This window comes from Somniosus microcephalus, chromosome 2, assembly GCF_052327205.1.
Source record: "Somniosus microcephalus isolate GS21.2 chromosome 2, FLI_Smic_1.0, whole genome shotgun sequence".
NCBI lineage: Eukaryota > Metazoa > Chordata > Chondrichthyes > Squaliformes > Somniosidae > Somniosus > Somniosus microcephalus.
The window spans coordinates 325,982,776-325,995,683 of NC_140988.1; the positions used below are offsets into that span (position 1 = coordinate 325,982,776).

At 44.1% G+C, this 12,908-nt stretch overlaps 1 protein-coding gene across 2 annotated transcripts in view; it reads left to right on the top strand.

Annotated features, from left to right (window-relative positions):
- The window catches only part of LOC147123562 (uncharacterized), a 119,075-nt gene that overhangs the window by 69,753 nt on the left and 36,414 nt on the right, over window positions 1-12,908 (top strand). For both annotated transcript variants that reach the window (XM_085974656.1, XM_085974647.1), the window contains exons 9-10: window positions 7,928-8,089; window positions 8,846-8,935. In XM_085974656.1, coding sequence (XP_085830782.1) covers window positions 7,928-8,089; window positions 8,846-8,935 — 252 coding nt within the window. The remainder of the gene's footprint in view (window positions 1-7,927; window positions 8,090-8,845; window positions 8,936-12,908) is intronic.

Genomic DNA, 12,908 nt, shown 5'->3' on the forward strand with positions numbered 1-12,908 from the left:
ATTGACTATTTGGACTTGAAAGGATAATGATGCATCGACTAGACTGTGGGATAAAGTTACTTCCTGTAATGACATATGGAGAATACATAATACAGTGTAAATTCACTGATCCTGCACTGCCAGCATTGTGGGGGAATCATACCACGGTGCTGTCGACCTCTCGCTGACCTGCACTCACTTCCAGCGAGGCTCCCATGGAGCATGGAATCAGTGAGACTGCCCTCTGAGAATGCCAGAAAAATGAGGAAGAAGAAAAGCCGTTCCGCCGATTGAAGTTCAACCCTGAGGGACCAGCAAACATATACTAAATGGATGGGGTTTTCTGCTGGAGTTACACCCCCGAGGATGGGGCCGGGAATTTTTTTTTTGGGGGGGTGGGGGTGGGGATCGTTCTGCCAGCTTCCCGCTCCCCCCCGCCCACTTCAACAATGTAGTAAAACAAACATGGGTGAGCGTATTCAAAGGGCATGGGGATAAGTCGTCTGACGTATTCCCTGTAATTTGCATTCTGAGAGTGCCGAGTGCGTTCCTGGTGTACACCCTCTGACGTAATAAAACTCACTACGCACTTGGTTTGAGTATAAAGCAAGGCTTTAATCAGCTTATTTCAGAACTTGGAGGTCTAGTTGTACTTCACTAGTTCCTTGTCTTACAAAATGCCCCTGGAGAGCTGGGGCCGACGCCCGAGTATTTATATTCCTTGGACGGCGCCACCAGCTGGCCGTCCAGCGTTATTTCCCGAGTAGTTTCTTAATGAATGATGAGGTTTATAACATCCTCGCTATAGCATGTGGATGGTGGAGGGCACTTAAATGTTAAATGCTCGCACGTGGGTTGAATCGATTGCAGAGCAATCCATTCAACTCCACAGCCCCGAAGAGACCATTTCAGCTGCTATGGAGGCAGTTGGCCCCGAGGTGAGTTGCAGTGTCCCCCGAGGTAGACTCCCACAGGACATAAAAGCAAAATACTGTGGATGCTGGAAATCTGAAATAAAAACAGAGAATGCTGGAAATACTCAGTAGGTCAGGCAGCATCTGTGGAGAGAGAAACAGAGTTAACCCTTCGAAGGGTCATCGACCTGAAACGTTAACTCTGTTTCTCTCTCCACAGATGCTGCCTGATCTGCTGAGTATTTCCAGCATTTTCTGTTTTTATCCCACAGAACATATACTGGGTGGAGCCAAGAGTGGAACTATGGGATGGACCCCCCCCTGCCGAGTTTACCTCCACCATTTGCCAAAGCAGAAAATCTAGTCCCATATCTCCACCAGTGATTAATTGTTATCCTCACAAGTAATGGTAATGATCACATCTCATTGCTGCCTATGTTATTCTTTTTAGACCATGTTTTCAAACATAATTTGGATACAAAGTTTAAATTTTTACGATGTCACAAATGGGAAGACATGAAAACTGCCTGAGTTCCCAAACCACTCGTGCAGTGTAATGAAAGTTGTTACTGCGATCTGGATTAATACGGATAACCACCAAATCAAATCAACTAATAAAATCGTAAAACTCCCAAAAAATATTTTTCAAGAATAAGTTTCGGAGTCACCCTCACGAGGGAGTGCGGTTTCGACGCAGGGCTATAACATTAGCCCGTGTTCTCAAACCCACGCTCCCTGAGAATGAACCTGCCCGCTGGGAGTGTTGAATTACTCTTTTCACCTCATACATTTGATTTCCAGATACATCTTTCCCCAACTATAGAAAACAAAGTTTGAATGTTGACTGCATTTCCATGTGTTCTCACAGGTTGAGCACACACCATGGAGCACAGGCAGGATTTGGCTTGACATTGAGGTGTCATTCCAGAGTATCCCAGTCTGTCCTGAACTTGATGAATGCTAAGTAAATAGCACTGCAGGTCAGGAGCCTAGACACATGGAATACATTACTCTCATGTACAGAATTGTGGCAGTTTATAGCAGAGAAGGGGGCCCTTCAGCCCATCGTGTCTGTGCCAGCTGGTTACTAGAGCATTATCTAAAATTTTTAAATAGCATAGTATTCCTATCAGAAACAGAAAGCAAGCAGTTTTCTAGAACTCTGCCGATGCCGTTCTATTACTAGTTGCTGGGAAGTGCGTAAGAGTGGCCCGAATTGATGCTCTGTCATATTTTCCTTACCGTCTCCTGTGCAAGTACCTCCTCTGCCTTCCTCCCATGATGCATGGCAGAGATTGGGAACTCATCATGCTGGGAATCTATGTATTGCCATTGATGGAACTCTGTTGGAGTTCTAAAATGTCAAACCAGCTTGCTTCCCTTTTTAATGTCTAACATAGAGAAATACTCTGCTGAAGGCATTGACTCATGATTGGATTCAGTTCCAGAGATATTGGCCACCCTCTAGTACCTCGTGCAAGTTGCCATTTTTCATGGGTGCGGATAATCACAGCTGAGCCCAGTTGTGTCCTCAGCAAACATCTACACAAATGCACTTCCCAGCGGGAGGCACTGGGCAGGTTAGAAGTACTAAAGGAGGATTTGACCAGAGAATCGCAACAGGAGGACACTTGACCCATTGCACCTGTGCCAGCTCTCTGAAAGAGCTATCCTCTTAGTCTCAATCTCCTGCCCTTTCCCCATACTCTTTTATTTTTATCTTTTTTTCAATATTTATCTACTTCCCTTTTAAGAGTTATTCTGGATGTGGAAAAATTGTTGGAGATAACTGTAGAACAGAATAGCAGAACTCAAAGTGAACAAGTCAGCGGGCCCTGAAGGCATATGGCCTAGGCTGTTGAAAAAAGCTAAGAGGAGATAGCAGAGGGTCTGATCACATTTTTCAATATCCAAATTGTTCCAGGGGACTGGAGGGTAGCCAATATAAAACCTCTTCAAGAAGGAAGAAAATGATAAATTGGGTAAAAATAGGCCAGTTAGTTTAACATCAGTGGTGGGCAGACTCCTAGATTCCATAATGCTACATCAAAATAATGAGCATTTAGAGATGAAAGGGACAATCAAGGATGACCAGAATGATCTTGTTAATGGCAAGTCATGTTGGAAAAACTTAAAGTTGTTTGAAGAAATGACTGTTGTATAGATAAAGGGCAGTAGACATAGTGCATGTGGATTTTTGGAGAGCATGTAATAAGGTGGGGTGGATTTTCAACTTGCCACCCAGTGTAAAACTAGCATTACAGATCAGATGCCCATTATAGAAACTGTTCTATTTTCATTTACCGAAAATCGAGCTGTTTCTATAATGAGTGGCCAGTCTCAAGGCTGGTTTTACCCCCAAACAGCAAGGAGGATATCTACCCCAGTGTCTCACAGGAGGCTTGTTACAAAAATTCAAATTTATGGTATAAGAGAAAACAAAGGAGCATGGATAGAATGTTGATTGACGGACAAGAAACAAAGTTAAGGGTTAATGGGTGTTGACGTAAGAAAACTACTAGGCACTTGGTCTGAGTATTAAACAAAGCTTTAATCAACTGTTTTTCAACATGGAGATCTAGTTGTGTCCTTCACTAGTTCCTGTTAAAGAATGTCCTGAGCAAGCTGGGCCCATGCCTGAGTATTTATACTCACCCTGGACAGCGCCACCAGCAGACCGCCCAGTATTATTTCATAAGTCATTTCCACATGAATGATAAGATTCATGTCAGGTGTTATGCAGTTTAGAAAAGGATTGGAAGTGGTGTACCCCAGGGCTCAGTGCTGGGTGCACTTTTGTTCCGAGTATCAATGGTGATTTAGATTGGAGCATAGAGAGAATGATATCAAAATCTGCTGACAACACAAAAGGTGGAAGTTTAACAAACAGTGAGAAGTACTGGAAAAAACTCCAGAAGGGTTAGTGGAATAGGCAGAAGAGTGACATGAAATTTCATGTGGATAAGTTTGAGGTAATGCATTTTGGGAGAAGAAGCAAGGCATAGGAGTATATATTTAATGGAAAGATACTGAAGGGTGGGGAGGGACAGAGAGAACTAGGAGTGCAAATAAATCATTCTTTGAAAGTGTGAGTACGGGTAGATAAAACCGTAAAACCAATGGCATTTTGGGTTGTATAAATAGGAGCACAAAGTAACAAGACCAGAGTTTGAATGACAATTTTGTACAAGCCACAGGTCGAGTACTGTCCTTTATAGAAAGGATATCAAAGCTTTAGAAAGTACACAGCATTAATTCACCACAACGATACCAGGGATGAAAAAATACTCTTATGGGGAGAGGCGTGCGATACTGGGATTATTTCCAGCAGAGAAGGTTAAGAGAATTAATAGTCTGTAAAATGATGAATAATTTTGATAGAGCAATGAGGGAAAGACTATTTCTTCTGGTTGAGGAATCGGTGTCAAGGGGTCATCAATTTTGCATTGCCACTAAGAGAGTGAGGAGAGAGATTAGGAAACATTTCTTTCGGCAGAGAGTTGTTAGAACATTTGCTGCAGGCAGTGGGTGAGACTGAGGCAATTGCATTGCTTAAGGGAAGGGTAGATAAATATTTGAAGCAGAGAAAGCTACAAGGCTATGGGGACAGAAGAGGGTAATAGGACTAGTTCTGGCCACAATTAAGCGGGGGGAGTAGGGGGGGGGCGGGGGTGGGGGGGGGCGGGGAGCGGCGGTGTAAATGGTCTTTGTTGCCCCCATTTTTCAGGCTTAAAAACGGGGATAAGAAGGAGCAATTTCAGGGCACAACATCCCGCGCCCAATCTATGCCTGGAGTACAGGCGCCACCATATTGGTAAAGGTGGCTTCCCACCTGAAATAAGCATTAGGCCCATTGCGAATAATCGGTCTGATTTAGACCTCCTCCCAAATATTGGCCAAAAACTAGCCGGAGCAGGCTCGTGCATGCTCCAATCAGCTTTCAAGTTCTAAAACAACCTAGCCAGCAATCCTTAAAGGGACTGCTGGAGGCTGCCAAAGAAAAGTTCAGTAAGCTTATTTTTTTTGCTTAACTTCCTGTGGAGCCAGAAGGAGCAGGACTGCCCCTCCCGACTCTATGGTACTGCTGCGGGCTCCTGCCAGCCCATGTTGGTCCCACAGCGAGTTGCCTCAGTATGCGTGACAGGCGCCCGCAGCTCGCCGGTAATATTACAATGAGTCCCGCCCAAGGTCCAACTTCTGTCGAGCCTTGGGCCTTCTGGTTCAGGTGCGTGCTGAAAACGGGCCATTAAAAAAAAGAAAGACTTGCATTTATACAGTGCCTTTCATGGCCTCAGGATGTCCCAAAGTGCTTTACAGCCAATGATGTACTTTTGAAGTGGTGTCATTGTTGTAATGTAGGAAACGCAGCAGCACAGCAGGCTCCCACAAACAGCAAAGTGATAATGACCAGATAATCTTTTTAGTGATGTTGATTGAGGGATAAATATTGGCCAGGACACCGGGGATAACTCCCCTGCTCTTCTTCAATAGAGTGCCATGGAATCTTTTACGTCCACCTGAGAGTTTAACGTCTCATCCAAAAGACAGCACTTCCGACAGTGCAGCACTCCTGCAGTCCTGCACTGGAGTGTCGGCCTAGATTTTTGTGCTCAAGTCTCTGGAGTGGGAATTTTTCTAGGCCAATGGATCAAGTGGGCTTCTAAGCTGTACAATGCTTTCAGAAGTGGCAATTCTGGCTGATTATTCCAGAGGATTGGGAAATTTTTAAAAACCAGCAAAGGATGACTAAAAAAATAATAGAGAGAGAAGATGAATTATGAGAGCAAACTGGCAAGAAATATTAAAACAGATAGTAAGAGCTTCAACAGGTATATAAAAAGGAAGAGAGTAGCTAAAGTAAACATTGGTCCCCTAGAGGATGAGACTGGGGAATTAATAATGGGGAACGGGGAAATGGCAGAGACTCTGAACAAATATTTTGTATCTGTCTTCACGGTAGAAGATACTAACAACATCCCAATAATGGATAATCAAGGGGCCACAGGGAGGAGGGAACTAAAGACAATCACTATCACTAAGGAAATAGTACTTGGTAAAATAATGGGACTAAAAGATGACAAGTCCCCTGGACCAGATGGCCTGCATCCCAGCATCTTAAAAGAAGTGGCTGCAGAGATAGTGGTTGCAATATACCAAAATTCCCTGGACTCTGGAGAGGTCCCAGCAGATTGGAAAACTGCAAATATAACACCCCTATTTAAGAAAGAAGGGAGACAGATAGCAGGAAACTATAGACCAGTTAGCCTAACATCTGTCGTTGGGAAAATGCTGGAGTCCTTCATTAAGGAAGCAGTGGCAGGGCAAATCATGTTTAACAAACTTGCTGGAGTTCTTTGAGGATGTAACGAGCAGGGTGGACAAAGGTGAGCCGGTGGATGTGGTGTATTTGGATTTCCAGAAGGCATTCGATAAGGTGCCACATAAAAGGTTACTGCATAAGATAAGAGATCATGGAATTGGGGGTAATATATTAGCATGGATAGAGGATTGGCTAACTAACAGAAAGCAGAGAGTCGGGATAAATGGGTCATTTTCTGGTTGGCAAATGGTAACTAGTGGGATGCCACAGGGATCGGTGCTGGGGCCCCAACTATTTACAATCTACATTAATGACTTGGATGAAGGGACCGAGTGTAATGTAGCCAAGTTTGCAGATGATACAAAGATGGGTGGGAAAGCAAGTTGTGCAGAGGACTCAAAGAACCTGCAAAGGGATATAGACAGGCTAAGTGAGTGGGCAAACATTTGGCAGATGGAGTATAATGTGGCAGGAAAAATAAAAAAGCAAACTATTATTTAAATGGAGAGCGATTACAAAATGCTACAGTTCAGAGGGACGTGGGGGTCCTTGTGCATGAAACACAAAAAGGTAGCAGCAGGTACAGCAAGTAATCAAAAAGGCAAATGGAATGTTGGCCTTTATTTCAAGGAGGTTGGAGTATAAAAGCAGGGAAGTCCTGCTACAACTGTACAGGGTATTGGTGAGACCACACCTTGAGTACTGCATACAGTTTTGGTCTCCTTATTTAAGGAAGGATATACTTGCATTGGAGGCAGTTCAGAGACGATTCACTAAGTTAATTCCAGAGATGAGGGGGTTGACTTATGAGGAAAGGTTGAGCAGGTTGGGCCTATACTCATTGGAATTTAGAAGAATGAGAGGTGATCTTATTGAAACATATAAGATACTGAGGGGGCTCGACATGGCATGTGCAGAGAGGTTGTTTCCCCTCGTGGGGAAATCTGGAACTCGGGGGCATTGTTTCAGAATAAAGGGTCGCCCTTTTAGAACTGAGATGAGGAGGAATTTCTTCTCTTAGAGGGTTGTAAATCTGTGGAATTCTCTACCCCAGAGAGCTGTGGAGGCTGGGTCATTAAAAACATTTGCGGTGGAGATAGACAGATTTTTGCAAGATAAGAGAGTGAAGGGTTATGGGGAGCGGGCAGGGAAGTGGCTTTGAGCCCAAGATCAGCCATGATCTTATTGAATGGCGGAGCAGGCTCGAGGGGCCAAGTGGCCTATTCCTGCTCCTATTTCTTATGTTCTTATGTTCACTCCCTAACTCAGTGCGCTGTGGCCAGTCATAACACTGTTATTGCTACCCTGGCTGAAACCATAAACTGGGGATTGAAGCTTTGTCCCACACCGGGTCGGGCATTAACCATCTGGCCCAGCTCAAAATTAGCAGAACTTCAGATGACGGGGAAGCATTAAAGTAATTCTCTGAAGTGAACCCTAGAAAGGGATAAAAATCACCTTAGGTATAGCTGAGGAGCTCGTCACTGGGGTAAGAGAAACAGAAACAGGCCACGGAGGACCAGGTATCACAGGAAGCATGTGAGAACACAATGAAGGATGAAAGCTGGTAGGTCAAACATTCTGATGTTACCGATGAGGTGGCAACTTGCTTTGTATTCAGCTTATCGGAGCTGAAAAGTGACTAATGTTATGGTTCCACTTCACTACCCTTTCTTTCGGAGCCACCATTTGATGTGTGTGTGTTTAAATACAGTTTTACCTGCTGGATGCAGAGCTTGAACACGAGAAAGAGGCATGTGAACAATACCAGTTGAGGACTAAGCAAATGGAGCGCCAACATGAACATTCACAAGCAGAAATTGAGACTGCGCTTCTGATCAAAGGAGACCTAGCTCGGCAACTGAGAATTTCTGAGGTGGGTGGCATCATTTCAGAATAAGGGGGTACCCTTTTAAATCGGAAATGAGGAGGCATTTCTTCTCTCCGAGGGTTGTGAATCTTTGGAATTCTCTGCCCCAGAGAGCTGTGGAGGCAGAGTCACTGAATATATTTAAGGTGGAGATGGACAGATTTTTGAACGATAAGGGAATCAAGGGTTATGGGGAGCGGGCAGGGAAGTGGAGTTGAAGCCAAGATCAGATCTGCCATGATCTTATTGAACGGCGGAGCAGGCTCGAGGGGCCAAATGACCGAATCCTGCTCCTACATCTTATGTTCTTATGTCTTATGTTCTTATGATGTAAAAGATTTTCAGAATCATTTTCCAACTTTGCATCAGGAGCTTCACCTGTCAGAAGTACAGATCAGAAATTCGAGCGCACACTGTGGATGATTTACTGACCATTCTTTCAAATGTTTGGAAAGTTTTGTGCAGCACGTCCCTAAGTTTCTGATAATGCTGTTCTGGCAGGGGAAAGCTCCATGACATTTGATAATTACACCCCCCTCCTTGTGTTTACTTAAACAATGCCCATGTACAGACAACCCATCAGGCCTCAGGTTGAGATGCAGTGGTCCTAGTCTTACACAGTTGAGTCGTGGCTTTACCATGCTGTTCATAGCTTGTCCTCAACTGCCTCAAACCATTATTTTTACAAAACAAAGTAAATTTGTTTTTATTGCTGAAAGTGAATACAATTATTAATGTCCATTTCTTCTGGTAATTCTGCAGGAGAGGGTAACAGAACTTCAGGCTGACTTTGAAGGATTTTACACAAATAGAAAATTGTGGGAACATAAACACAGCAAGGCTTGGGAGAAGGTAATCACAGACACAAGTAGTGTTGACAAAGAATTATGTTACAATAACAGGCTGCATTGTTAAAAAAAACGGCTGTGCACTGTGTATTAACTCTTTTCTGTGTTTTGTTTTTCTCTGTTGTTTATAATCTGTTTAAGTTGGTAAATTGTTTGCATTCCTTGCAGGTGAAATTACTCTTAAGGGCTGATTTTTAGAGGACTAAAAATGAGGTTGTGTTATCTGCAGGCACAGCTTCGTCTCAGTAATAGGATACGTTTTAAAAAAGATGCCTTGCTGAATGTTCTGATTTCAGGTGAGGCTCTGCCCCTGGCGTCTACGCCGTGCCAGTTTAAGCAAGTGGCAGGTGACACACCTGTCATGTAAGTGCCAGACAATGACCAACCCGAACAAGAAAATGGCCAGCCACCTCCTCCTGACTTCCAATAGCACCACTGTTGTTGAGTTGGTCACCATCAATATCCTGGGGGGGGGGGTCACCACTGACCATAAGCTTCACTGGACCGGCCATATCAACAATGTGGCTGCAAGAACAAGGCAGATGCTGGGTAGCCTAGGGACCTTTCAAAGCCTCTCTGCCATCTACAAAGCTCAAATCAGGAGTGTGATGGAATACTAACGACTTGCCTGGTTGGGTGTAGCCATGATAACACTCATCTACAGGAAGCACTGTAGCAACTCACCAAGCCTTCTTTGATAGCACCTCTCAGGCCCGTGAGATTCTTTGGACTTGGTAAGCTGAAGCAGGGTTCTTTTCTTCAAATAGCAATTCGGAGAACAAAAGCTGGAAAACTCCTTTCCGAGCCCCTTAAGCGATCAAAACTAGTCCAGGAGATCACATTGGCCTTGATTTACATTACAGGATACCCTCCTCTTGTACGAGGTGACTTCTGCCCAGCCAGGAAAAGGTCCAGCTCTCGCTTGAAGTCCATTCATTATTTTAAAAACATTGATCAAATCACCCCTAAGTCTCTGCTTTACTAAAGTGGAGAGACCCAGCTCGTTGAGCCTACATAAGAACATAAGAAATAGGAGCTGTCTACTGCCCTTTTTAAATAAGGGTGTTACATTAGCAGTTTTCCAGTCTGCCGGGACCTTTGCCGAGTCCAGGGAGTTGTGGAAAATTATTACCAATGCATCCACAATCCCTACCGCCACTTCCCTCAAGACCCTAGGATGTAAGCCATCAGGTCCAGGTGATTTATCCGCCTTGAGTCCCATTATTTTACCGAGTACCACTTCCTTAGTGATTTTGATCGTGTTTAGCTCCTCCCCCCCTTTAGCCCCCTGTTTGTCCAGTGTTGGGATATTCTTAGTGTCTTCTACAGCCTCTCTGGGTAACTACTGTGTTTTAAACTGGGAATCAATCTTAGGGCCTTTCTCTGCACCCTTTCCAAAGCCTCAATATCCCCCACCATGTGAGAAGACCAAAACTTGACACAGTATTCTAACTGAGGCCTAACCAAAGTCTTGTACAAGGAAAAAATGGTATGTATGCCTTGTTTTATAGTGAATTATCCTGTGACTATACTGTAGAACCCTATTCACTTTAGCTGTAACTTCATGGGATTGGTCATGAACCTTTAGATATTGATGCACTAAAACACCCAGATCTTTCTTTCACCACTGGCTTTAGTTATTTTCCCTGTAGGGTGTATGGTATGTTTGGCATTTGAACTGCCCACATGCATAACACTACACTTTTATAAGTGAAGCATAATTTGCCAAACACAGACACCCAGTACATCTAGATCTGCTAGTAGTCGTTGAGCATCTTCTACAGTGCTGACTCTCATACATATCTTGGTACCGTCCGCAAACTTGTGGATCATTCCCCCAACATTTATATCTAGATCATTAGTGAAAATAGTAAATAGCAAAGGCCTTAATACCAACCCCTGTAAGATACCATTGGTAACTGGTCTCTAAGCAGATCCAAATCCATTGACAACCATTATGTGCCCACGGGCATTCAACCAATTCGCAATCCACTACAGCAGATTACCACTAATTTCATAAGATTCCATCTTGTAGAGAAGCCTCTTATCTGGCACCTTATTAAAAGCTTTCTGATAGTCCAAGTAGGCACTGGGTTACCCTCGTCCACCAACCTGGTGACATCTTCAAAATATTCAATCAATTTGGTAAGGTATGACATTCTTTTCCAGAAGCTGTACTGGATGTCCCTGATATGGCCTTCTGTATCTAAGTTGTCATACAGCACACCCCTAATGATTCCCTTGAGCATCTTATCTATCACTGATGTCAAGTTCATGGGCCTGTAGGTACTCAGTTCTTCCATAGCCCCCTTTTAAAAAATTAGAACTACGTTAGCCTCCTTCCAGTCTAAAGGAACAGTCCCCAACTCCAGCGAGCTATTAAAGATACGGGCTAGGGGCTCGCATAGCACCTGGCTTTTTTAGGTCACCACCAGTACCTTTAACATTTTTTTAAAAAAAGCTCTCCTGTTCTTCGCTTCTGTCATTTCTGTACAGGCCTCACTGAGCCACAAAACATCTGTGTCAAAGAAGCCCAGCGAATAAACTTCTTCACCAACGGCACTTTTCAGCAGCCTACTGATGAGACCCCTGTGGGGTCAGACGCTGGCCCCACAGTGAATGGTGAACTGAAGGGTTGAAGCTGTGTGTCTTGCAGATCAATGTACTGTGGCACTGTATCACCACCCTGACAAAATAGGGGCACAAAAGAAGACATAGGCCCGGAATTTGCGGTGGGTAATAACAGCGAGCAAACAGCGTTCACTGTTAGTACCCCTTTGAAACTGACCGCAACGTCAGCATTTAATGCAAGCGCAACCTAACGCGGAAATCTAGAAGTTGTGGTCAGTCACTCACTGCTCTGACACTGGCTGCGCTGTTTGCAGCCCCCCCCAGCACCCCGCCCCCCCATAGCCAGCAATCAGTGTAATCAGCGAAATCAGTGAAACTGACGAAAGCTTGAGCTTTTCCATGGGCCTTCATAGTGAGAGGGGTCGAGTACAGGAGCAAGGATGCCTTGCTGCAGTTGTACAGGGCCTTGGTGAGACCACACCTTGAGTATTGTGTGCAGTTTTGGTTGCCTTATCTGAGGAAGGATGTTCTTGCCATGGAGGGAGTGCAGCGAAGATTCACCAGACTGATACCTGGGATGGCAGGAATGACGTATGAGGAGAGATTGGGTCGATTGGGCTTATACTCGCTGGAGTTTAGAAGAATGAGAGGGGATCTCATTGAAACTTATAAAATTCTAACAGGACTGGACAGACTGGATGCAGGAAGGATGTTCCCGATGGCCAGGGAGTCCAGAACCAGGGGTCACAGTCTAAGGATAAGTGGTAAGCCATTTAGGACAGGGATGAGGAGGAATTTCTTCACCCAGAGAGCGGTGAACCTGTGGAATTCTCTACCACAGAAGGCAGTGGAGGCCAATTCATTAAATATATTCAAGAAGGAGTTGGATATATTTCTTAAGGCTAAAGGGATCAAGGGATATGGGGAGAAGGCAGGGACAGGGTACTGAATTTGGATGATCAGCCATGATCTCATTGAATGGCGGAGCAGGCTCGAGGGGCCAAATGGCCTTCTCCTGCTCCTATCTTCTATGTTTCTATGTTTTAATATCGCTGTTAAATACCCCATTAAAAGTTAGAGCTTGTTGGGGTAGGTATAACTGGGGGTTTAACAGCGTATTGACTGCTAAACAAACGCTATGGCCCAGAAAAACTCATTTTAATTTTGTGTCAAATTTCTCCATTATAATAAAAATTACAATTTTTAAGGAACTTAAAAAAAAATTTTTTTTTTTACAAGTTTGTTCATCTTTATTTCAGATTTACCTTTTCCCCCTGTGAAAGCCCCAGCCTTTGTTTTGCTCTCTGTCACATTTTTTTTAAAGTCAGAATGAAAGGAGCTTCTTCACTTCCTGGTTGCCTGTCCGTAAAATTCTGCATTGTGATTGGCTGCTTAGACAGCTTGTT